This window comes from Notolepis coatsorum (assembly GCF_963971535.1).
Source record: "Notolepis coatsorum genome assembly, chromosome: 1".
NCBI lineage: Eukaryota > Metazoa > Chordata > Actinopteri > Aulopiformes > Paralepididae > Notolepis > Notolepis coatsorum.
In genome coordinates, this window is record NC_140165.1 from 216,670,123 (window position 1) to 216,697,639 (window position 27,517).

Consider the following 27,517-nt stretch of genomic DNA (forward strand, 5'->3'; position numbering starts at 1 on the left):
CTTTTCTTAGACATTTTCTAACTTGACAACATCAACGTTCTGCATTGCCCTGAGTTTCCTCACCATTGCAATGTTCGCTAATACGATATCCGTCAGGAAATAACACGTGTCCCGAATTGTTGCCCAAGCAACGGAATTCTTCTCAATAGGTCTATAAAGGACCTACGTAGTCGACATTGATATCGTTAATTTCTCTTTGTCTAAAATGGATCCTTGCTCAATGTTAAGGTGCTGTAAGTGGTATTTGGTTAAAATAAGTGTTAAATAGCTCTACATTCCGATGGCCATCACTGATGTACAGTGTTTGGTCAGTAACATGGGTCTCCCACCAGTCATACTTCATTTCTCGGTAGGCTTCCCCTCCGGAACGCAACTTCAAAGACAGTGAGGAGCTTTGGGGCTAACAGGTCTGAGAAGAACGCTTTATAAAAATCTTTAGGGAATGTCATACTTCATTTCTTATTTTTGTCAGACCATTGTTACCCGTTCTGGAGCCTCTGAACCTTGGTGCTCTCTGGCGAACCATCCCGTGTTTACACCCATTTAAGCAGAACCAACATTCCACGTGTCCGTCATCAACGGGGGCGTTACTCAGGTGGAGGTAAAATTATCCGAGCCTCAAACGCGCGAGCGCACACACAAGCACGCACACACAAGCACGCACACACAAGCACGCACACACACGCACACACACACACGCGCACACACACACGCGCACACACACAAGCACGCACACACACACACACACACACACACACACACACACACACGCTGTATCCGTTTGAAATTAATCGTTCCAGCAAAGTAGGCTTCTATTATTCAAATGACTTGTTTTAATGGGTATCATAGTAGTAAGGCATAAAATAAAATATAGTTTGGTTCCTGTTGGTTGTCAGTTAAGGCCATGGGTAGGTAGGGAATTTATTTAATTAAATCTTTTATTTAATTTTTTCCCACGGCGACTATGGATAGGGAATTTCTAGGGATGCACCGAATGGGAAATTCTTGGCCGAAACCGATACCGAAAATAGAAAACAGTTGGCCGAAAAACGAAAGCCGAAAGGCCGAAAATGATTCATAGAATAGATTTTTTTTACCAATGTTGTGGAACATTATGATTATGGAAAAATATATGATTATGGCAAAACTTAACTTAAATAATAAATAATCACTATTATGGGTCCATAAAACATTTATTCAGCACTTCTGAATGCATACAGTACATTAATTCCATCTTTTCTCTGGCTGCACAGCGGACATCTGTGCTCTACTGAGCGCACCTTTCTAGTCCCCAGCTGAATGTGCTCGCTTGACTCGGCACAGTAGACGCGCGACAGACAGACAGCTGGGCTGTGTTAACATTACAATGTACAGTCGCGCGAAATAACGTTATGAATGCCCGCAATAACATAGCATTACAAAGTACAGTTGACAGCTGGGCTGTGTTAACGTTACAATGTACAGTCGCGCGAAATAAGTTATGAATGCCCGAAATAACATAGCATTACAAAGTACAGTTGACAGCTGGGCTGTGTTAACGTTACAATGTACAGTCGCGCGAAATAATGTTATGAATGCCCGAAATAACATAACGTCACAAAGTACAGGTCCAGCTCAGTATGATGTCATAATCAAACATTCTAGAACATTTGTGTATCTATTCAACAATTCTCTCACAGCTGAGTGTGGACGACAGCGGGGACGAGGGAGAGTAACTACATAACATAGGCAGAAACACAATCCCCCCCTCTCGCTCTGAATAATATGCATATTAGATCACTCAGTGATTAACCGCGGCATATAGTAAATAAGGATATAAAGCATGTTAAAGACGCATTTATTGGACGCATTGCGCGCAGTTTACATAGAAACAGCGAGACTCCCGACAGCGCGACATCATCACAACAACACACGAGGTTGTTAGGTTGTTTCTGTTTCGGTGACTTATTTTCGGTGAAAAAACTCTTTCGGCCGAAAGCCGAAAGGCCATTTTTTGCCATTTTCGGCCGAAAACTTTCGGTGCATCCCTCGGAATTTCTTTATTTAATTAAAATGTTCACAACAACATGGATGCATGTACTCTGCCAGCATGTTTAATATCCATAATACTAAAGGTTTGAGTAAGATTTTTATGAAACTTTATTGTAAAAAAAGTATATATATATTTATTTTTTAATCTTTATTTAAAAAAAAAATTTTACTCATAAAATAAATTGGGTCGCCCCTAAATCGGCAGGGTCGGTCGGCAACCGGAACCAAACCATAATTTTTTTTAGGCCCAAGTCCTACTGTAGAACATGACATATTAGCATGACATCTGATTTATTAATGCCAATACTGGACGACAAGCGCAATTGGCACTTGACAAGTGTAAATGATGTCAGTAGATAGTAGTTAGTAGTAGATTAGTCAGTAACAGTTCATGTCGGACCGTTTAGCTCAACGGGTTAGTGCGCTGCCTGTGGATCATATGGTCCCAGGTTCAAATATTGCATGTATTCTTTTGTGTGCGCGCCGACTCTCTACTTTCCCCCGTTCTCGTCTTCACAGCCTAGAATATGACACGCCCACTGATGATGTCACGGTTCGCAAGGAAAAAACAAATGTTTCGGTGCCAGCTGAGCACCGATTTGTCACGTTCTGAACCAATTAATCCTGGTGTGAACTAGAGCTGCCGCGATTACCGCATTACCGCGGTATCGCGGTTACATCACGCCCACCGCAAGAGTAGGCTGAATACCGCTTCACCGCTGTTTTTTTATAATAATAATAAAGTACCCTCCTCTCGTTGGGCTTGCGGCTCTGCAGATATACCCTACTCCTCTATCGAGGTTCCAAGCGACCCTATTGGGTACCAGAAAAGTCACGTGAAACATTGCAGACCACTGATTGGTCAGAAGAGAGACGCGTCACACGTTGGATCAGAGCTCATCACAACACGGCTAATAACGTTAGCTTTAGCTCCCCGCCGGAGTGGACTACCATCGCTCCTTAGGAGTACTAAACGAGACATAATGATTTTACTGTCTGCAACGAATGTTATAATAAAAGCCCTTCGTTCTATACACTTGTCTGATTGAAAACTTTATTAACAGACCGCAGAATGGGACAACTCAGCACGCTCTGAGCAAAGAAAGGAACTGAGATATGAATTGAGTATTTCTTGCCTTGCTATGGTCCGGTAAATACGCTGATGTTATTGAACGTGTAACTATATAACGTTAATGCCACAAAACGAATGCCTTTATTATAAAGTAGTAACTTTATAATAATAATAATAAGAAAGGGTCGGGGGGGTAACCACCCCTGCCCGCGACACCGAGTGAACGGCGCACGACCAGAGGGGAAACTTCTAATCCGTGTTTCACTTTCAATAACGAATGCGTGCTTGCCGAATCCCAAACAATATTCATGCTGCAAAGTCATCCTCTAAAGATAGACATTTAGACTAGAGGCAGGCTATATGCTATAAAGAGTAGACTACTAAAAAAAAATGCATTCAAACTTTTTTTTTAATTTCTTTTGTGTGCGTGCGGTAATAACCGCGGCGGTAGGAAATATTTAGCAAATTTGTGCGGTAAGGAAAACATCAATACCGCGGCAGCTCTAGTGTGAACGTGCCGGCCGGTGCAAGATTACGTTCGGGAACCGGCTCCAGCACGGAGCATGGCCGGTGTGAAAGGCCTATGTGTGGAGTTCTCTCTCATGATTGGATAAAGTGGGAACAGGACACCATAAAATACACTTCATTACAGAGTGGAGAGACTGGGAGACCCATGTTACTGACCAAATACTCTTATCAGTGATGGCTGTAAGATGTAGAGCTATTTTAACATGTAGCGCAGACCACTTATGTATCACTTACAACACCTTTAGGTGAGTCACTCAGCAGCAGTAAAGACTGTAACACAAGAGGTCAGTATGTTGTGTCAGTTTGGGACATTCATTTGCACCACAAGCGTGTCTGATATTGTATTTAGCCGTCACACGAGAGAAACACTGTCCTTAACACTTTCGTGGCCACTGGTATGAGTCTAATTAATCTCAAGAGGACCGGGATATGTAAACAGATGTGGGGCTGTTTGTAGAGCTAAATCTATACTTTATAGTATTGCTATCTGTCCATTCCATTGTGAATTGAGACCATAAACCGTCCCTTCAAAATGGCTTAAAGAATATTTTTTTTCATCAATACATTCTCATTTTATAGCGCTGTGAATATAAGCATTATACCGGATTTGGTCTAGTATATTTCCTGGAAGCCGAGATAATGGGCTATAACGTTAAATCCAATGGCATTTCGGGTATAGAAAGATGTTCCGATACCATTTTTCCCTTTCCGATCCGATTCCGATACCTAAGCTTTGGGTATCGGCCGATACCGATATTTATCCGATACCAGTGCATAAAAAAAAAATTTAAAAAAAGATTATATAAATTATACTTTTTTTTTTTCAGATACTGTTATACTGTTTTTTAGTAATAACTAGAACGTATGGTATTTATTCAACAACAGGTGATTGTATAGATTTGTATTAGTATCATTAATCAATGAGTATGGGCTGCAGCACTGCAGATATACCCTACTCCAATGATCCACACGGACATTAAACGGTGTTGCACTCGCTACTCAGTGGCTCTGCAGATATACCCTATTCAGTCTGTAAGCTAGTGGCAGATAGAACGTTCATGTTGTGGTTTTTGATGCAAAATAAATATTCAACATTCTCTTTTGAAACTCCGCCTCAGACTCTTATCCTTTGGCACTTGCTGTACTTTGCTTGCAGGTCTGCAGCCATTATTGCTGGATTATGTGAATAGCACCAACTTTAGACACGGTAACGTTATCAAGCTAAGCTAACTGACCTAGCTCGCCTTCCCGCAGTGACATTAAGATAACGTTAGTAATAGTCAGGTAACGCTAGTCCGTAGCTACTTAACTTAAATACAATTCACCGTGGGTGCATTATTGTTGATAGACGGTCACGGACAGTGTTAGGTCCTGGAGAAAGGACAGGCGATCATCTGATTTGATGTAACGTTAAAAGCGGATGTTGTTCCAACTAGCTATCTTTCCAGCTAATGCTATCATAACACCAGCCAAACACATCCCGATTCCCGTCCGAGCTCCCCGTCACACCGCACTGTCGGGGACAATGGAATTTAAGAAAGTGTATCTGCTGTTAAAATGACACAGCATCACACTTTAAAACATGTTCATTTTATAATCCTCACTCTCCGCAGGACTCGGCAGGAGATAAATTACATCATGGGATCGGAGGCTAGAATTTACGTGTACTCGCCGATACCGATACTAGCATTTTAGGCAGTATCGGCGGCATTTCCGATACCGGTATCGGTATCGGAACAACTCTAGTTAAAACTCAAACTGCATATGATTGGCACAATCCTCACGCATGTATGCATGAAAGGGGGGGGGGGGGGGGGGGGGGGCGGGCGACGTTGTTTCTGATTATTGATTACCAATAACCGCGTTAGCTTCATTAGCCTCAAAACAAGGCCCGATCGGGATGTACTTTACGTGAAAAAGGTCTTACCGTGGTCCGGTGGGATCCCCCCGAGCATTTCCCCGTTATCGATCACCATCTGGTAGATCGATATGTACATTGGCTGATGATAAATCCCCTTATTGCATGGTGAAATCTGCGATGCAAAACGTAATCCAAGCTACAGGCTGCAGATCCAGAATCGAGCTAACATAAAACTCCATTGAAAGTAAAAAAAAAATAAAGAGTCCACCGTTCGGTCACAGGGAACACTGCATTATCGCGATAGCGCCCCTAAGAGGATCTGGCCGGTATTGCACCTTCTCGAATTCAAGGAGTAGGGTATATCTGCAGTGCCACGGATTTATCCGTGCTTCTGTCCACAACGGGTGGAATCGAAACACGGATATAGACGTTGTTCGTCCCCATTGTGTTAATGTGAGAAGGCAGGGAATTATAAAAGGAAAAGCCTAAATATATATATATATATCTCCTGTAATAACATTATCTGTTATATTAATAGTTTGCAGTCAATCCAATTCCATTTGCTTATACCATTACATGTGTTCGGATGGAATGAGGATTATGTTGGTTATGTTGATATAGTTCCTGGGAAATTGTATCGTCCAACTTCACATCATCTTGTGAAGACGGAGAACATGCTCTTTGTTCTACATCTGAAAGGACCCCCAGGCTACTATTTTCACTAGACGACGCACAATGAGTGACCGATTGAGATGGGAAGCTGAGGTGTGAAACAATAACTTCTAAATGGAGCCTGATGCTAATTGTTGACGTTCACTCTGGTACACTGTCTCTGTACCCTCCGACCCTCGTCAGTGAGCCACGTTCACTCTGGCACACTGTCTCTGTACCCTCCGACCCTCGTCAGTGAGCCACGTTCACTCTGGCACACTGTCTTTAGTTTATACCCTCGTCAGTGAGCCAGTTATTGAAGCCAGCGTGTTGTGGGGTCTCTACTAAAGGTTTGTGTTTGTTGTAAATCACATTTATAACACATTCTCCAATGTTAAATTTTGGAACCTATGGAACACGTTCTAGTGACTGGCTGGTCCCCTGAGTTTGCTCAGAACAGGGTAACTCTGCATTTTGCTATGATGCAGAGATTCTGAGCTTGAGATTCTCCCTTCTGTTGCAGAATTAAAAACCTTGATATCCAACCTTTGTCAATCAAGTTGTATGTTTTTTTTTTTTTTTTTTTATTTAAGATTTTATTTATAGCATTTTCAGCTTCTTTGGTCAACGCAGGACCTTTTGGCCACGCAGGACCGACAGCGGCCACGCAGGACCGATAGGAGAGAGGGTGAAACGGGAGGAGAAGAGGGGAAGACATGCGGCATATGGCCACCGGGTCTGGGAATTGGGGATGGGTACCTTTCACATTTGAACCGATACGGTACCGGTACCTGTGAATCGATACCGGTACCCAACGGTACCTTTTTTCGGTACTTTAGTCTCAAGAAATAGAATAAAAAAATAAAAAATCCAAACTTCAAATAACTACAATTTCGACAGTTTTCGGCTTGCCATTGCACCGACTGCTTTGTTGTTGAATCAAGTCAAATCCTAGGTAAGCATATATTGTGCGTGTGAACGTTGACATGAAAAGAAAAAAGGTAAAAAAAAAAAAAAAAAAGCATTTTTTTTTATCTCACTTTAATCGATACTCTGTAGTACCGACGTGTTTCGGTTCGGTACCTCAAAAGTACCGAATTCGGTACCCATCCCTACTGGGAATCGAACCCGAGGCGACCGCTTCGCGACTCAGCGCGCTATGTGGTGTGCTACTGGAGCGCCCCAAGTTGTACGTAAAAAAATTAACTAACAGATATCACCATGAAACTTCCCAAGTTGATTGGTAACATCAAAACAATAATCTTTTGTATTACACGTCTTTTGAAATTGTATGTTTAAGTATGCAAATGAGGCAATATCTGATTAAATATATGCTGAATTGATTTTTTGGAGTGCAGCTGAATTTTAAACATCCAACATTCTACTGCCAACTTTAGAAGGTATAAATTAAGCTTTAGTTAGCCAGCGATTTTGGGAGAGCACAGAGATATGCTATGGCAGACAAAACACTACTGCTTGCTATGACACTCACCCCTAGTGCAGACAGTGCGGTGGTCATGCCTCTACCCACCTGTCTTTCTGTTGAAGACCACTGGAGGTATGACACGTCGAAGCGGAATGTCTGAAGAGCAGAGAGCGCTTTGGACCATGTCAAGGCCCATAACATCAGAGTACAACATCGCAATGCAGGAGTTCACAAACCTGGCATACACAACCTCTGAACAGCACAAGGATTTGACGGCAGTAAGGATGAAAAGGGATGTTGCTGATCTGAAGGCGATTTGTTCAAAACTTGCTGTATGGTCACCATTCTCGCCAGACTCTTCGTTAAGGAACATTGTCACTGGAGTCGTGGCTGAGGAAGGTGTGAACATGCATGAATATGAGTCTGTCGGAAACAAAATCATGTCAAAATGATTGGACAGCCTGCATTCACGGTCTCGTTCAGTAGAAAGGATAAAGCAATAACTCTTGGACAAAACTCAACTATCAAGGTTGCTCCTGATCGAACCATTGATTCTGCACTGCTTTTTCAATGTTTGCTGGTAGTCTCCCAAACTAGAAAGCTATCATTGGTAGGGATGGGTACCTTTCACATTTGAACCGATACGGTACCCAACGGTACCTTTTTTCTGTACTTTAGTCAAGAAATTTTATTTACCTACCTCAGTCGTAAAAAGAAAATCCAAACTTCAAATAACTACAATTTTGACAGTTTTCGGCTTGCCATTGCTCCGACTGCTTTGTTGTTGAATCGAGTCAAATCCTAGGTAAGCATATATTGTGCGTGTGAATGTTGACATGAAAAGAAAAAAGGTACAAAAAATAATAATAATAATTTATCTTTATTTTTTTCCCCGCGTTATCTCACTTGAATCGATACTCGGTAGTACCGACGTGTTTCGGTTCGGTACCTCAAAAGTACCGAATTCGGTACCCATCCCTAATCATTGGAGGAGGTTATGCACTACGAGCTCAGTCCTTTCCCTCCTGCCCTCTTTGAAGCCAGAAACGTCTTCCGGAAGGCTGATAAGCCTCAACTAGCGTGTGCGATCTGTGATGCAAGTGGTGATGCAATACTAGATTCTGTACCACAAACAGAATGCCACGTCCTTGATGGAGGTTCACTTCTTCACAGAATACCATGGAAGTGCAGAAAAACCTATGGTGAAATAGCACAGTCATATGCTGATTTCACCATCCGGCATTATGGTTCAGCAACGACCATTGTCTTTGATGGCTATGAGGAAGGGCCGACGATCAACACAGACAGAATATTCATCCCATTGTCAGCTTCACTGCTGAAACTGAGTTCTCCGGTAAGAAGGAGGAGTTCCTGTCAAGAGATATCAATAAACAGAGACTTATCCAGATGATAACTGATGAACTGAAACAAAAGGATTGCACTGTGGTCAATGCATCTGTGGATGCTGATGTAGACAAGGCTGCAGTGGAGGCATCTCTTCTACACACCACTATGCTGATTGGAGAAGATACTGATCTCCTTGTCTTACTCCTTTACTATGCAAAGGAAGGTAGTAAGGGCCTTTATTTCAGATCGGACAAGTTCAAAGCGGATGGCAGTGTTAAAGTGTATGACATAAATCGCCTGAAAGAAGTCCTTGGACATGACATGTGTTCTCAGTTGATATGCATCCATGCTGTGACAGGTTGTGACACAACTTCTAGGATTTTTGGTGTTGGAAAAAAGACTGCTTTTCAGAAGCTTGTAAAAGGAGACTCTATTCTTTTGTCTTGTGCCAATTCATTCACCATCACAAACCAGACCACAGAGGTGATCGATGACCTTGGGTGCCAAGTGATGGCTGTCCTTTTTGGTGGCAAGTGCACAAACTCCCTTGCGACAATGAGATGTAACACCTTCAGCAAGAAAGTTGCCTCTGCTTTGTCACTTGTCACGCCCGAACGTCTGCCCCCAACTGAATCTGCGACCAAACTTCACTGTCGTAGAGCATACTACCATATCATGGTCTGGATAGGAAAATAAAAGGGAATGGATGCCATGAACTGGGGGTGGAACCTGCAGGACAATCGGTTTGTCCCACTTATGACAAGTATGAATGCTGCTCCAGACTCTTGAAGGTCATTCATTGTAACTGCTCCACTGGCTGCAAGACACTCCGCTGCTCTTGTAGAAGATATGGATTACCATGTACTACTGTCTGTGGGCCATGCCAACTTGAAGAATGTGACAATCCATATAAGTTTCTTCTAGAAGAGTCATCAGAGGATGAAGAGGATGAAGAAAGATTGATGTGTGTCCCAGCCTGAACACATCTACATGTTAATATTCAGTTAAAGTCATAGTGCCACCTACTGGCAACAGGAAGTGACATGTTCCATACTACAATAGAATGGTTTAGATCCTACTTATCAAACCGAAAACAATGTGTCACGGTCAATGGCGCCAAGTCCCCATATCTAGACAACTCTGTAGGTGTCCCTCAGGGATCAATCCTTGGGCCCCTGCTATTCTCCCTGTATATCAATGACCTGCCAAATGTGTGTCCCGAACTCAATGTACAGATGTATGCCGATGACGCAGTCATCTACACACAGGGCAAGGACATAGAGTTGATTACATCTAGGCTCACATGCGCACTAGACAAGGTACAATGCTGGCTAAACAGCACCAGTCTTCTACTTAATGCGAAAAAGACTGTGCATGTTCTTTAGCAAGCGTCCAGAAACCATCAAGCGGTCCAATGTGTTCCTGAGGAAGGAGGGAAGGAAGGAAGAACTAGAACTTGTTTCCCACTTCAAATTCCTTGGGGTCATCTTGGACTCAAACCTGACCTTTAAGAAACACAAAGAAAGTGAGGAACACCATCAACTTCAACATTTCCAACTTCAAACAAATACGGCCCTCCCTAACACTTGAAGCCGCAAAGACATACCTACACTGTATGGTCTTCTCTCACATTGAATATTGCCTTCTAAACTGGTCATTTACTGGGGCCACAGCCATGAAACCCATAGAACAACTTTACAACAGAGCATTGAAGGTATATGACAGGAAACAGTACTCATACCACCACTGTAAAATCCTGGATAAGCATCACATTTTTTATTTTGAAAACCTCAGACGTTATAAAAGTTCCTGCTTTGTATATAAATGCCTGTACAGATTAGCCCCTCCCCCTCTCAAGGAGTTTATCCACGAGAAAAGGAACACTGGAGTAGCCACTAGGTCAAACACCAGAGGGGATTGTGAGGTCCATTTTAGAAAGACCGCCTTTAGCAAAAATTTTCTATCGATAAAGGGAAGTGGAACATGGAACAGCCTTCCGGTCCCCTTAAGGCTTAAGGGAATGTACCACCCTGTCCACCTTTAGGGGCCAACTCAGGAAATGGCTGTTAGACAGCCAAATATGCACTCATTAGGGATGTTAGTGATGTTGTACTGACTGAATGTCATGTTAGTGTGGTCATGTCAGTGATGTCAGTTTTTATGAATTAACGTTGTATGGTCCGTTTTGTGTTTGTTTTATGTTAGGACTACGGGTGGAAATTAGCCCTGTGCTATTCCCGGCATATTTACGTCCTTAGGCCTAACAAAATTAATAGTTGGTTTCAGGTTGGTTGTCAGTTTGGCCATGGGTAGGTAGGGAATTTTTTTTTTTTTTTTTTTTTTTTTTTTATTCTTTCCCACGGCGACTATGGATAGGGAATTTCTTTATTTAATTAAAATGTTCACAACAACATGGATGCATGTACTCTGCCAGCATGTTTAATATCCATAATACTAAATGTTTGACTAAGATTTCTATGAAACTTTATTCTAAATTTTTTTTTTTTTTTTGTTATAATTCTTTTTTAAAAACTCATAAAATATATTGGGTCGCACCTAAATCGGCAGGGTCGGTCGGCAACCTGAAACCAACTATTAATTTTGTTAGGCCTTATCATGCTGTGATGTTATGCATACACATGTAAATGATGTTCATTTTTTGTCTGACGATATGTTGTTCTGGATTGTACTTGATTGTTTGGTACCTGATGTGTTTTCTGACTGGTCCGAAATTGTATTTTCTGTCTGGATAGTGTTGTGAGCAAGTGGAATTCCACAGGGGGGAGTGTTACAGAGTTATGTGGTTGATTCCACTTGCAGGGAGTATTAAAGGGGAGATGAAGCATAGCGATATAAACAGTCATAGCATCAAATTAGTATTTAGATAAACCACAGAAAAAAATCACGTTATAAAAATAAGCCGTTTCTAAGAAGAAAAAAATGTGCGCCGCCATTTTGTTCACGCTAAATGCTGACGTCACGGAGATGGTTTCGCCCGCAGCCTCCAACGTACCTAGCTACTACTACTACCTGCAGCACGCTGTAGCAATATTATTAGGCTCTTCAAATATCATTATTCATAAAAACACATTTATGTAATATTTTACAGCATTGAGCAACTCCAACAGGGGGATGCTGCATGCTCTGTCATCTTTGAGATGGCGAGACCTGCAGTTGGCACCTGAGATGGTGAGACCTGCAGTTGGCACTGTGTGAGGTCACGACATTTGAGCAAATTAATAATACTGCATGTTCTGAAGGTCCAGATTAATAATTAGAATTAGTTCAACAGAAAGGTATAGATTAGGCTATCACCTAAAGTCTGTTGGTTGCTATATGAGTTCAGCCTCAACCGAACTCAGTCTAAACGTCTTCTTTCTCTGTTATCCTCTGCCCGTCGCCGTCGGCAGATCGATGCGGGAGTATGGTATTCCTCTGCTCCCTTGGCAACACCACAACACCGTTTCCAACTAATAACGGCACTAACGTTACCACCACAGCGCTGTAGCAAAACACCTCTCTCTCCTCACTTTTTTTCTCCAACTAACTGTTATCTTTTTCTCCGTTCAATATGTGTTGAGTGGCTCGGCTGTATACAAAACTAACGGTATAACTTTGTCTCCGTTCCAATGCGCGCTGTAAGCAGCAGCGATACAAGGAGCATATACGTGCGAACAATAAAACAATAAAACTATCAGGTCAACAGTAAGTATATACAAATAAAACAATATATATAGAGAAAATAATAAACGTGGACTTTAGGTGATAGCCCAATCCATACCCCTCCGTTGAACCAACCCCAACCATTAATCTGGACCTCCAGAACACTGCAGAATAATAATACGTGTGTAACAAAACCATTCATTGTGTTTGATGTAAGCAAACTGATGCCAGACTCAGCATTCATGCGTTCGGCTGAATATCGAGATGAAGTGCAGCCTACATGGTGAACTCAACTCGTTATTATTGGCACAAAAAAAGTCAGAGGAAACAAAGCGGCCACTAATGCAAACCACTTAGAGGTAGAGCCATATGAAATCCGCGATCACGGAATCGCGGACGGAATTGCGGAATTGAGCAATAAAAATGGAATCAACTGTTAATTAAAAAAAATAATAATAATAATATATATATATATATTTTTTTTTATGTTGTGGGACTTGTACAGCACTTTGTTCAACTTTGTCAGTGCTGTAAAGTTTAAACCTTTTTAAATCTTAGACAAACAAAACACTTTGCTTTCATGAAATATTGTAAGCCGTCATTTGAGGCTTTATAAAAGCAGCACAATGAACACAAATCTGTCAGTGCCGAGTCCGACCTCATCTTAAATAACAAACCGCATTGCTTGTTGTAATTAACAAAGAGAGGCAGAGTTGATTTTGCAAAAAAATATATATCATTTATATTTTTATATTTTTTAATAATCAAATTTTATTTTCTTATTCGAATCCCATGCCCATCAAACGAAGCTTCGAAGTATTTAAGACAGCCCAATGGACTGTTATATCTTATTAAATTGTGGACATTTATTCATTCCCACTTATTAGACACTATTTCTGATTGTAAAATGTGCGTACAAAGCAAAATACAGAATTCTGAAATATAAAAACGGAATTTGGAAAAAAATAAAATGGAATTTGGAAAAAAATAAAACTGATTTCATATGGCTCTAGTTAGAGGGCACATGTGCGTATAACGGTGGTAGTCAGAAGGCTAAGGTGATCACATGAAAAGTAATGGATTCATAGGGCTCGACGACCGTGTTACACTCTCCCAGGTCACACGTATTTTTCAGACATTGCCCTGTACCCGAGCTCTACCAGGCAGTGTATTCGCACATTGATAGCCTTCTGAAAGAAGACGTTTCTTCAATTAGCTTTACCAGTGATATTTGGAGCTCTGATGTCAGCCCCATGTCAATGCTGAGTTTGACAGCTCAGTGGATTGACGCAGACTTCCAACTCCGTAAAGCGCTCCTGCATTCCCAAGAGTTCTCCGGCTCCCATACTGCTGCAGCGCTGGCAACAGCATTCGAGAATATGTTCCAGACGTGGCATATTCCGAAAGAAAATATTCATGTCATACTCCGAGATAATGCCCGAAACGTGGTCAAATGCATGAAAGACGCAGGATTACAAAGTTTGGGATGTATGGCGCACGCGCTTCAGCTGGCTGTCACGATGGAGTGCTGTCACAGCGCAGCATAAAAGACATCGCACCAGTGTTAATTTTGGCAGCTATTTTCATTTTAGTTTTAGTCTTAGTCATGTGTCAAGTGCTCCTTTTTTGTTTTTCATCATATTTAGTCATCTTTTATTTTTCCTTTAGTCAACTAAATGTCTGAGCATTTTAGTCTTAGTCAGTTTTTGTCTCAATTTTGTCTTTTTTGTTTTAGTCTAGATTTTGTTCTATTTTTAGTTAATGTACAAACAAATATATATATAAATTATAAAAAAAAAAAATTCTTTTTTACAGCTACTGTTTTATATATACTATTTTTTAGTAATAACTAGAAAGTAATGGTATTTATTCAGGTGATTGTATAGATTAGTATTAGTATCATTAAAGGTTCTATGCTCAACTATGCTTCACCCATGGAAAGGTTGTTGGCACATTGGTTCCACACGGACATTATACGTTGTTGCGCACTTCCTCCTATCCAGAAGGCTCCGTTTAGGTTAGCTACTGTAGTAGCAGAGGCTCTGTTGTGATTTTAAATGCACAATAAAAATTCAACATTCTCTTTTGAGACTCCGCCTCAGACTCTTATCATTTGGCACTAAAAGCTAAACATTGTCACCGATATGGCTGTCCGCAACATGTCATTAATTGTGTGCGAGAGGTTGATCAGTTAGCCACATTAGCGTGAGCTAGGTTAGCCACTAGCTAACGCGAGCTAGATGGAAATACAAACAATGTAACGTTACTGGTGAAAAAGTGATTTACCTTGGAATACTCCTTTGCCAACTGTACTTTGCTTGCAGGTCTGCAGCTGGATTATGAATAGTCCCAATTTTAGCCAAGGTAACGTTAAGCTAAAACTAGCTTTTCAAATAGCTCTTCAGCTAATGCTAATAACAGAGCTCCCCGTCACACTGCTCTGTCGGGACGATGGCATTAAGAAAAGTTATAATTATTTTGTCTAGTCTTGTTTTAGTCAACAATATCAACATACATGAAGAGAAATTTCGTCCTGGTTTTTGTAAATTACATTTTTGTGTCCTCAGTTGTGGTCAACTATATTTAATAAACTATTTCAAGTTTCCAATTTCTTTAATAGTTGTCATACAGAAGTACAGAATACTTTTATACAAAATGCTTCTTTCTGTTGCACTCCAGAGACTGTGCTAGACAAAAGATGAAATAGTATGAAGTATGAAATAAAATAGTATAGCATGTAAAAATAGAAGTAAAAAAATAGAAGTCACGTAGTAGACAGTGTTCAGTATATACATATGTACAATGTTCGATGCAGAATAGAAGTAACTGAGTTACCATACAATATACTATGCAATATACTAATATACAATATGCTATATAGTGCAAAGCAGAAATGGGATGAGGTACAATTTACAGTAAGGTGTACTGAGGTATGGGTTGTAGTGCAAATCCTTTACCAATAAATATAAAGTGTGTTTAGGTGTTCTAAAGTGTGGAGAGTGGATGCTGCACTGCAGTGTGTTGTTTGTTTAAAGTGAGTGTGTGCGTGTGGATGTGTGTGTTTGATGGTTGTTGCAATGTTGCATAGTGTTATTGTTCGTTGAGCAACCTGATGGCCTGGGGATAGAAGCTTCTTCTGAGTCTTTCTGTGCTTGCCATGAGACTCCGGTATTGCTTGCCTGACCGCAGCAGTTCAAAGAGGCAGTTGTTTGGGTGGCTGGAGTCCTTGATAATTCTCTTAGCCTTACCCCTGCACCGCTTGTTGTAAATGTTCTGGAGGGTGGGAAGCCCCCCTCCAATTGTGCGTTCGGCTGAACGTGCCACTCTGTAGTCTGCTACGGTCTTGTGCGGTGCTATTCCCAAACCAGGAGGTGATATTGCCAGTCAGGATGCTCTCTATTGTACATGAGTAGAAGTTCTTAAGGATCTTCTGACTGACTTGGAACTTCCTTAGGCGCCTGAGGAAGTAGAGGCGTTGTCGTGCCTTCTTCACAACACTGTCAATGTGTGGGCTCTGAGGTACTTAAAACTGTTCACTCTCTCAACCGGTGCCCTGTTGATGCTGAGGGGGCTGTAGTCCCTGACCCCCGACCTCCTGAAGTCCACAATCATCTCCTTTTGTTTTGCTGACGTTCAGGGAGAGGCAGTTCTTTTGGCACCATCCCGCCAGGACCTTGACCTCTTCCATGTAGGCCCTCTCGTCGTTTGCAGAGATCAGGCCCACCACTACTGTGTCGTCAGCAAATTGTATGATTGTGTTGTTCCGCTGAGCCACACAGTCATGTGTGTACAGGGAGTAGAGGAGTGGACTCAGAACACAGCCCTATTTAGTCTCATTAGCGTCACATGGTATTAATAACGTGACGTCACGTCTCGTTGTCATGAAAAAAAACCTTCGTTGACTAACATCTTTCGTCACCATTTTAGTTGACAAAATTAACACTGCATCGCACTTTTACGCACTGTTTAGCCTATATTTTACGCGCTGTGTTTAGCCTATTAAATAGGCTAATTGTTTTTTCAGCCTGTTATTAGTATTAACTTCTTTAATTCATACCTCCCCAGTTTGCAACAACGCAACAGCCATTTGTTCCGAAACATATTTATATATTTGTATAATTGTTAGGCTATTTGAATCCACCATTTAGGGCTGGTGTATTCAAATAGCCTAACAAAAAAAATGTAATATGTCTCGGAACATTGGCCCGCAGATGCACCACTGCAAACCAAAGAAATGTGAACTCAAGAACAAAGTTTAGCCTGTTTTAGAAGGCTATAGCCAAAGTTGCCTTTTACCACCGCTTGGCCTATATTTTACGCACAGTGTTTAGCCTATTAAATAGGCTAATTGTTTTTTTCAGCCTGTTATTCAGCCTGTTAATAAATGTGTTGTTAATTCAGTATTTAACTTCTTGAATTCATATTTATTTAGGCTATGCTAATTAAAAACACAAATGTTATGGACATCTAATTTAATTATCTGCTTATTTATTAATGCTTCAATTCATTCAGAAACGTTGCAGCAAACAATCCGTATGTGCATTTGTTTACATAATGATAACGTACATAAATAACATAATATTATTGAGGGAGGAAAAAAAGGAAACTGATACCTAATGCTGAATGTGATTTGACCAAAGCACAGTATACACACACAGACAGTGGAGATGTTTGCAGATAGCGGAGCGTTTTGACTTGTTGCGTGGTGGCGATGTCTCGCAGATAATACAACTACAAGTATAATTATATAATATATTTTTTTTCTGTAGGTAACGTTACATTTGGTTGACAATTTACTGACTGACTTTCACGACACTCCATATTTACGTAGCTATCTAACCAGCACTGTAAACCGGGACCCAGCCCAAACCATCACCGTGACGTCACCATCCAGCTAAATCTAAAATGGCGGCGCCCATGGCAAAAACGGGGAAATTACATTTGAGTTTTCAGACAAATAAGCAGGATTTCACATTTGATTATAGGACCATGTCTTACCCAAGGTACACAACAAACAAACTAGGCTCATATTGTTTAACGCTTCATCTCCCCTTTAACCAGTCACACTGAAGTTGTTAAAGTATTGTGGATTCGCATTTGCTAGTGTCTGTAGCCTAAATAACACTGTGTACACTACAGTAGCAATCATAGACTGTACAAAAATTAATAAATTGCTGACTTTTGCATTCACATTCGCTCTCTGGAAATTCAATTCAGCATATATTTAATCAGATATAGCCTCATTTGCATATTTAAACATACAATTTCAGAAAACGTGTAATACAAAAAATAATTTTATTGATGTTAGCAATCAACTTGAAAAGTTTCATGGTGATATCAGTTAGTTAATTATTTTACCCTATTCACCTGCAGTGAATAATGTATTGGCGGCCACCATCTTGAAAAGGACCACTTTCGCAAGGTTAGATTTTAGTAGACTTTTAGTATGTTATTTAGCATGACCAATGGTAGGGCTGGGCGATATGGAAAAAAATCATATCGCGATAACGATATGATAATGTTATCATATTTCTCGATTTAAAAAAAAAAAATTTAAACAACAGATGTATGTTTATTTTGCAGCAATTCTTTGTTGTTGCCGCCATCTTTAGTGTTACATCCCCTCACACTCCAGTTCTCAGGCTGCAGCTGGTTTGAAAGCTAAAGTAAACCGGCTTCTCTGCTGGCTGTGGCTCCAGGGGAGTTGAACAGTTCTGGCTCTGCTAGTTTCTTTTCTATTTTTTGGTGCTTTTTTGGTGGACAAACCACCGCACATGTGCACCGTGACTCATGACTGGAGACTAGCTCTGCTAGCACACATAGCCTACTGTGTACAGACGGTTTCAAACTGTATTTTAAATTAGAAAGCAAACAAAATAAATGGACAAGAGAAAAATAAATCTCAATTTGGTCAGTATTGTCATTTGGACAAGCAAAGCCATTACTTTAAGTTGCAGGCAAGAAAGACAAGTCTGTCCACTGTCTCTGGTTTTAAAACTGCCCTGTTGCAGGTCACAAAAAAAAAAAAAAAAATCCGATATATTTTTTCCCCGATATCGATTTCAAATATATCGCGATAATTATTGTTATCGTTATATCGCCCAGCCCTAGCCTGTACACTACAGCCTGCTAAACAGCTCTGCCCAAGAGAGACTGAATCTGTACCAAATCCAAACATCTGCGATCAGATCAATTAGTTTGGAAGAGAATGCAGCTATAACTTTTAATTGGGTGTATAGGGAGTATCACAAATAACCAAAAATTAAGCTTGTCTGAACTTTTAAGAGTTATACAATGAGGGGCGCCCCAGTGGCGAACCACATAATGCGCTGAGTCGCGGCACGGCCGACCCGGGTTCAATTCCCGGACCCGTCATTATTTGCCGAATGTCTTCCCCCCACTCTGTCTCCCGTTCCTCCTCTCTCTCTCTCTCTCTCTCTCTCTACTGGACTGCCCAGTAGTAAAAAGCGATAAACGCTAAAAAAGAAATCTTTAAAAAAAATAAGTTATTCAGTGATGTAAGTTATCAGGAAAAATTTTAACGGACTATAGTTTTACGTCTTTTCTGCTTAAGGAAACTATGCCTTGATGGCTGCGTGCATGATCATTTCCACGGACACGGTAAATAAACACAGTGAAATTAAATGATTTAAAGGTCCCCTGTCTTATAAATGGCCTTTTCCAGTGTTTAGCATTGTTTTCTAGCAATGGGGGTTTGTATCAATGTGTCTCTAATTCTCATTTTGGCGGATTGCTCCAATTCAGTTGAGACGAGATCCTCCCCCAGTGAACTAAGCCATTCTGATTTGACTCGCTATCCTACGTAGCAAGGAGCTGATCTGCATAACTAACACCCCCTCTATGGTTGTAACCATTCGCTCAACAACAGCGAGTGGAAATACTGGAAATTTCCTCAAACGGGTTGACGTGGCGCAGGTGCCGACACAGAGAGCAGAGAACGAGGGTGAGAGAGAGATAGAGAGAGAGGGATACGGAGCATTTACACACACTGTGTAAATGCTCCGTATCCCTCTCTCTTGCTCGCTCGTTCTCTGCTCTCTCTGTCGGCACTCGCGTCAATAGCGCACACGCACACTCACACGCGTATTCCGATCCGTGCAATAATATTCACGGGTATTATATTCTCATTTGAAACAAGTTACCAATGCATTGTCCCATGGGATAATGCCCCCCCGCGGCGAAATTAATTAGTATCCGTCCCTCTCTATCGCTCTATGTCTCTCTCTGTCTGCCAGTGCAGACTGTGGGTGACTGTCACTCAAAGCGCTTTTGCGAGTATGGGCGGAGCACAGCCCAAAACAGCTTGAAATCTTGGAGTGGAAAAATGCTGCTTTAGAGTACTTGATTAGAAATACAAAACAATGAATACAAAAAAAAATTACAGATGTGTTCCATAGACTCACAGGAATTGTGTAACATTGCCCAAATAGTGAAAGGAATAGCAAAACATGGGACCTTAACTTTTTTTTGTATCCACTTTTTCTCCTCCTTTTTAACCCTTTCTCTGCCACGCTTATATCCATCCTTATACCGTCCTCTGCCAGCTCTATTGGTCTATGGAGATGTTCCCCTTCTTTGCAGGGCTATAACTTTTTAAATTGTATTGCTAAATTGACATTACTATGGCCCATTCAACGTCAAGTATCTATCGTTTAGGATGTAGCAACGTTCTACTTTTTCATTCACATATTCATACTAAAATACGGTCTAAAGTATAAATATGTTTTTATCGTTTTCTGCAGCATTCTGCAGAACGTGAGTTATAGCCCTAAATACATATATTAGATCATCAAATGTAGTTTGATACCGATTGACGTCAGATAAAAAATTTCAATTGTACAAGGTCCTACACGTCATGCCTCATCATCTGCTGGTGACCGGAGGGGGGGGGTTATAAGTCCGTGGCCGATATATGCTGATATATGCTGTTGATATATGCGATCCATTTCCAGGTTGTATAATGCTATATACGTCCAAATCATGTTGTTTATCGAGTTATTGGCAACGGATCGCTATCCAGTGTATCAAGCTGGAGTCCCGCTAGCGATAGCGAGTGGCCGGACGAAATATGGGTGAGCACCACTTCCGGTGTGCACCACTTCCGGTGTGCCACTTCCGGTTTGCCGATTCGCTGATCGGCCACCAGATGGCGGTCTTGAACCGTTGGAGAGTTGAGAGGAGATCAACAGCAAGTCTCAAGTCTCCGTGGGTGAAATATGATTGCCATGACAGATTTTTGAAATATTGATCTCAAAGACGCTGTAAGACGTCATTGGCAGATTACGCATGGCGAGGAATGACGTCTAAAGTCGTCCTTGGCGATTAAAGGGTTAAAATTGTTTCTCCCATCCCAATTTAGCCGTGCCAATTCTCCCCTCCCCTGTCTTGAACGTTGCTCGCATGTACCCCCCACTGGCCGGTTGTAGGGAGGATAGAAGCCCGTCACATCATCACATGTCCCCTCCGATACATGTGCAGGCAGCCATTCGCATCTTTTCACCTGCCAGTGCGGACTCTCATTTGGCGAGGAGTAACGTGTAGGAGGCTCACACTGCCCCCGCCATTTTTCCTGTCTCTGCTGTGCAGGCGCCCCAACCGACCTGTAGGAGTCGCTGTTTACAACGTCCAGATTCCCACCCTTCGACTTCCCACCCATGTAGTGTACTGTACTATGTAGGTAGCAGCGGTTAGTTTACTTCTTCTTTGGGCAGAGATGTTTGACAGTAGGTTGTGTGGTTGATGCTGTGTAGACGGAGAGAGTTGATTGGGTGGGGCTCAGAACAAGTGCGCTGAGGCCTGACGGCGAGAGCATTGAATAATTGATCAGCCTGGTCTACTAGTCTTACTGTATGTCGTGTATCCATCAACTCGCACACCTCTGCTGCTTGTCTTATGTCATCAAGGGTTGTCCTAATGAGGCCCGTATCTCCCCTCCCCCACTCATCCGTGCTGCTATGACACTTGAATATCCTCAATGGGATCAATAAAGGAATATCTTGTGCGGTGTATATACTGTGTATATATATATATATATATATATATATATATATATATATTTCTTTTAATACATTTTCTTTCTTTTCTTTTACATGAAACATAAAACATGACAACACACATAATAATAATAATCTCTCTTATCAGATTTTCTGTGTCTTACAACATGGATACGGGTGTCGGGTTCACACATACACAACTTGGCCTTGTTATAAACCCTGTTCACAGATGTGTCTGTGACTAGCGTGCATTGAATTAGCAAATACTTTCATCTTGTTTACATCAGTGTCCCCCATTTTCAATTCATAATGAGGGGGGGGGGGGGTTTGAAATTGGAAGAACATAGCAAGTCATTTACAGGAACATTCAAAGACTCACATTACTAATATGACGAGTTGGCTTGAACTCCAGAAATAATAATAATAATAATAAACAGGACTTCACAGGACAATAATAATAATAATAATAATAATAATAATAATAATAATAATAATAATAACAATAATGACTATAGAATGACAGTAGAAATAACAAAAATTATAAATACAGAACCTAAAAATAAAAACAACCATATATATCTATATCCACATATGTCTGTATATACCTGCATATAATAATTTTTACATATCTGTAGACTAGATACTATATCTATATCTTAGATGTAGATACTATATAATCTGTACGCCTTCTTTTCTCTAGCATCCATTTAACCAAACGCCATCAGAGACTTTCAACATTGTGTATTTGCTAGGGCTGGGTATTGTTTGAACATTTTAGATACTGGTACCAATATCGATACCAAAACTATATATTATTCCAATACTTAACTTAATGCGTGTTTGGTGTGTGAGCCAATCGGAGGCGTTGTTACATTTTGGATGGTTTTGGACTGTTATATCTTGGAACTAACATGCTTATTGGCTCACTGACACTGATGAGATTAACTACTTTGTACCAAATTTCGGCACCACAGCATTATTGATACCCGATGGTATTTATACCCTAGGCCTAGGGTAATATGTAACTAAAACATCAGCATCTACGCTCGCTCTCTAAATATGAACGTCTACCCTAAATGGAATTCTGTTTGTCAGTGTCAAAGTAGCACTTTTTCAACTTCGCTTAGCACTTTTAACTTTCTAAGTGGTGCAAATACAAATATGTTGTGTGCTCCACACCTTGGTGGACTGGCAGTCTCAACCTGCATTTCCCTCTAATAAAACTGAGGAAATATTAGTGCTTGATTTATGGATCTTGTGTGAGGTTTTGTGCCCATTTTTGAAGCTGGAAAGATAAATCAAGTGAACCGCAAGTAGGACACAGGAAAGAAAACACGCATCTATTCAGACATATTTTTTCCCAGCCTCCTCCTGTACCCCGTCAAGCCTGCACAGCCTCTCCCATCACTTCTAGAACAGACATAACCATAAAACAACCCTCCTGGTACCTCACTCTCCCATAATTTATAGAACACAGAACCATAAAACAACCCTCCTGGTAACTCGCTCTCCCATCACTTATAAAACACACAGACAGAACCTTATAAGCTCTTAGTCTCTAATTGTGGTACACTTGCACAACCATTCTATTCAGAACTGTCAATGTTAAAGGGATAGTTAGGATTTTTAGACATTAAGTTGTAGGGCTGACCTTCAAAGCTTTTTTTTGGCAATCGAAGCTTCGGGCCGAGCTTCGATTTTAATTCGAGCTTAAAAAAAATATATATATAATAATCTTATGTTGTGGGACTTGTACAGCACTTTGGTAAACGTTGTTGTTTTTAAATGTGCTCTATAAATAAAGTGGATTGGATTAATTAATTACCGTACTTTTCGCACTATAAGCCGCACCTGACTATAAGCCGCAGCAGCTAAATTGAATGATGTATACATATATAAGCCGCACTGGACTATAAGCTGCAGGTGTTTTAATGTTTAATTACCATATGTAATTAGCATTGGGACACAATACTGTTGGACAAATAACAAGAATGAACTCATTTACAAGTTGTATTAAGTTTAGCAAATAAGGGAACAGATAAATAACATTTCAATGCAGTCAAAAAAGCAATATTTAGATTTTTACATTTTCGGGTTTGGTCACGTCGAGTCACATATAAGCCGCACCGTTATATAAGCCGCAGGGTCGAAAAATGGGGGAAAAAGCCGCGGCTTATAGTCCGAAAAGTACGGTAAGTAGCCTTTTTCGTGACTGACACCAGGTTTCACTCGGCTGCGCTGCCTGGGTGCAGTGGGGCTGCTCACAGCCAACGAGATGACATTACATAATTATGTTGCAACCTTCGTCTATCAAGCAAACAATTATATTATATTTAATTTTAAAGTGTAACCAGTGCCACACGTCTGATGACTTCTTCGTCGACATGTCTGCTGCACATGTCCTTGTTGTTTTCAACACAGATAATCTCCACGTGCTTGTTGTAGAGAGGTGGAGTCGAGGCGCCGCTTACTTTCGTTTCATTGGAATGGAGGCGCAAGATTTTTTTTAAACTTCGATTTATGTTCGAAGCTTGTGCCATCGAACAAAGCTTCGAAGTATTTAAGACAGCCCTATTAAGTTGTATGAAATACTTGCCAGTTAGTGTAGTCGATGCAAAGCTATTCACTTACTTCTAAGCAAACCGGAAAGCAAACAAGGTCACGAAAACCAAGAAGTTTGAATCCACACCACAACATGTAGGCAAAAGGGTTACCTATTTCTACCACAAAATCACCATCCTCCTGCATTTCTGATTCTGTTATCACTTGGCACTATTTTGTTTCTTGAAAAAGCCAATGTATTACTACACGCTGGAGCCGGTTCACACTAGGTAACAAGGCCTATCTGCTATTGAAATGGGTAACTCTTTGTCTACATGTTGTGGTGTGTGGATTAAAACTCTGACCATGGCACTCCGTAGGTAAGCTTTGCATCGACTACACTTACTGGCAAGTATTTCATAGAACTTAATGTCCAAAGATCCATTTAAGTATCTCTCTCTTTCTCTCGCTAAATCTCTCTATCATTACCTGAAATCAGTGCTCTAGATGTAATTTTAATCTTGTTTATTTTAAAGATATTCTTTTTAACAATCGTACAGTAAAGTAATTGAACGTTTTTATAACCGAGGCCCCTGGTGTCTTCCGGCTTTTCCTCTTGTCTTTCTGTCTGTTGCTAACCTGCTGCCTGTCCCAGATTCACCCAGCAATAAGTCAGTTTGTCTAATTAAGTGTCTCAGTATGAGACTTCTAATGTGTGATGTGTTGAAATTTAATTAACCCCTGTTAACCCCCCTTTCTGTTTTTATCTCTTTCTCTCTCCCTCTCCCCTTCCCTCCCTCCCAGGCGTGGACTAAACCCACCCCACAGAGTGAAGTCCATCTCTATGACAACCTTCACGCTACAGGAAATCGAGTTCCTACAGAAACATGGCAACGAGGTAGGCATGGCGACCGTCTGCCATGTGAGGCAGGCTTGTGACACAGTGGTTGAGTGGACAACGTGCACTGTCCCGGGAACTTGTACTTTTAACTGCACGGATTGGAATTTGGCTCCTGCTGAGCTGTCACTCATCTCGCTCTCTCTCTATCGCTCTCTTGTCTTTCCTCTTTCTTCACAGTACTGAAGCTGCTTAAATACTAAAGGAAGGTGGACTGTGCAGTAGCCTTATTCACATTTGGCCAGTGGCCACCATCTTGGTTGATGTTACAACCATACCATAAAAATACCACTTCAAGAACTTGCACCACTTATTTTAACTGCTGTTTCATGTTTTGAAATGTATGGGAATCAATTAGTCATCTGCTCATTGGAATCTATGTAAATAACACTGCCTAAAAGAAAATCTGCAGCTGCGTGAGCTTTAGAGAAACAACATGGCAAACGTGCAAAACGTTGCTACCATGTAACATCTATTCTCCAGTCTCTCTTTCTTCATCTTTCTTTTCTGTTCTCCCTGCTGTTATGTTGCGAGCTATACCCAGCATGCAGTTCAGTGGTGTAACAGTTAACACTTTCAGTGCCACGAGGTGGCGCCAGAGTTAGCGCTTGAATGCCACCATCGGCGCCAATGTTATCGTTAATATCGCCTAATCTATGTTTTAAATTATGGCTATGTGTCTAATCTGCCCGTCGCTTATCAAAGAATCCTTTTCCAGTCAGTGCTGTCAAGGGAGATTGGTTTTTTATCGCTTCATTTCCGTTTGAGAGCATTTTGAAAAGCACCCGTTTTGAGGTAAAAAACAGTCCATTCTGGGCCATTCTATGATAATAGTCTTTTACTGGAATATTCCAGTACGTTGATATTTGTCGGCCTATTTATGAATCGTTTTCAAATAAATGCTAGATGATCAATATTATACGTACACGCACGCCCATTCGCCGTGTTCATTTCCTCTTGGATTTCTACAGTGAAACCGATAGAGGACATTTCACAAAACAGCTTATATCTTCATCAAAATGAGTCTGATTATCCTAACACTGATAACATAGATTCCTTACCTGACATCAGATGGTATCCAACTGGTATATTCCAATTCCTGATCACCATTCGAAAAAATCGATAAGTGTATAGATCCAACGTGATACAGTAGAACACATGATTCCGCGGGGCTCAGAGGCTCCAGAATGAACTCTGATAACCCCGGCTGCATCAGTGGACTGGAAAATGTGGAGTACAGGATTTTTTCCCCCATCCATTTTCATTGAGTCCATTCCAAAATCCCTTATGTCATCTGGGAGACGATAGGGGGTGCTTTTTTCCACATCTGATCGCCGGCGGCGCTCGGGTAGACTAGGGTAGGCTCGTGTGATGCAATATGATTTCAGATCGCTAAAAAAAAAAAAAAAAAAAAAAAATCTCGTGAGTGGCTTTCAACGAGATATTAATAATTCCAAGAAAACTCGTGAGTGGCATAGAAAGTGTTAATAGGGTCCCCTCTCGATACATTACACAGTGTTATTGCTGGTAGAAACAAGGGAAAATATGTTTTTTGAGACCAAACGATACTCTTATACACGATTAGATTTTTTATAATTTAACAACTATTTTAATATTTGAAAATCGATGCCCATCCCTATTATATATATATATATTTCTTTTTTACTTTGACATTTAAAGTTGTCCACTAGTTTATTCAAGTTTATTAGCTTTTCACTGAAGAAAATTGGTTGACCATAATTGATGATTTTATATATAAAAGGAAAAACAAAAGACATTTAAAAACAATATTACTTGAAAACAAAGTCCTAAATAATTGAATTCAGCACTTTGTGTTCTCTCCTGTCTCACCTTTGCCTGGTTCTTTGGGTTTGGGTGGCATTCCTAAGATGTTTCCCTAATCTTGTAAAGAGGGATTTATAGACTGTGTAATATGTGTGTGTATGTGTTGAGAATAGGGTGGGTGTGCTGCATACAGCCAGTCTGGTCAGAGATGGTGCTACGAGAACTAAAGCTCTCTCTCACACCTTTCACATGTCTGCCGACGCAGGTCTTCATTTAGCTAGTTCTGACGCATGCGCTCGCACACAACACACACACACACACACACACACACACACACACACACACACACACACACACACACACACACACACACACACACACACACACACACACACACACACTTTAATCTGTCATGTTGGATTTTGAATCGAGGTAACACTCAACGACCCAACCTGGGAGTCTGGGGTGATGGTAGACAAAGCAACTCTGAGGTCATGCTCAATGTCCAATCTGTTCCTCTGCTTTGTCTTCAGCTGGACCAGAGCTGAGAAGCCACTTTCACAAAGATAGGTAGTGCAAGTTATTTATTTTTTATGACTTATCGACGCAAAATCTCTGCGTCAACGAGTTTTTATGATCGACATCGTCGATTATGTCGACTAATCGTTGCAGCCCTAGTGTGAGGTGCCCTTGAGGATGG

The 27,517-nt window shown here is 40.9% G+C and overlaps 1 protein-coding gene across 5 annotated transcripts in view; it reads left to right on the forward strand.

Moving 5' to 3' along the window:
* LOC311233266 (arf-GAP domain and FG repeat-containing protein 1-like) overlaps positions 1-27,517 on the forward strand; it is a 103,913-nt gene that overhangs the window by 19,217 nt on the left and 57,179 nt on the right. For all 5 annotated transcript variants that reach the window (XM_084320201.1, XM_084320202.1, XM_084320203.1 and 2 more), the window contains one exon: positions 24,939-25,032. In XM_084320201.1, the coding sequence (XP_084176327.1) occupies positions 24,939-25,032 (94 nt within the window). The remainder of the gene's footprint in view (positions 1-24,938; positions 25,033-27,517) is intronic.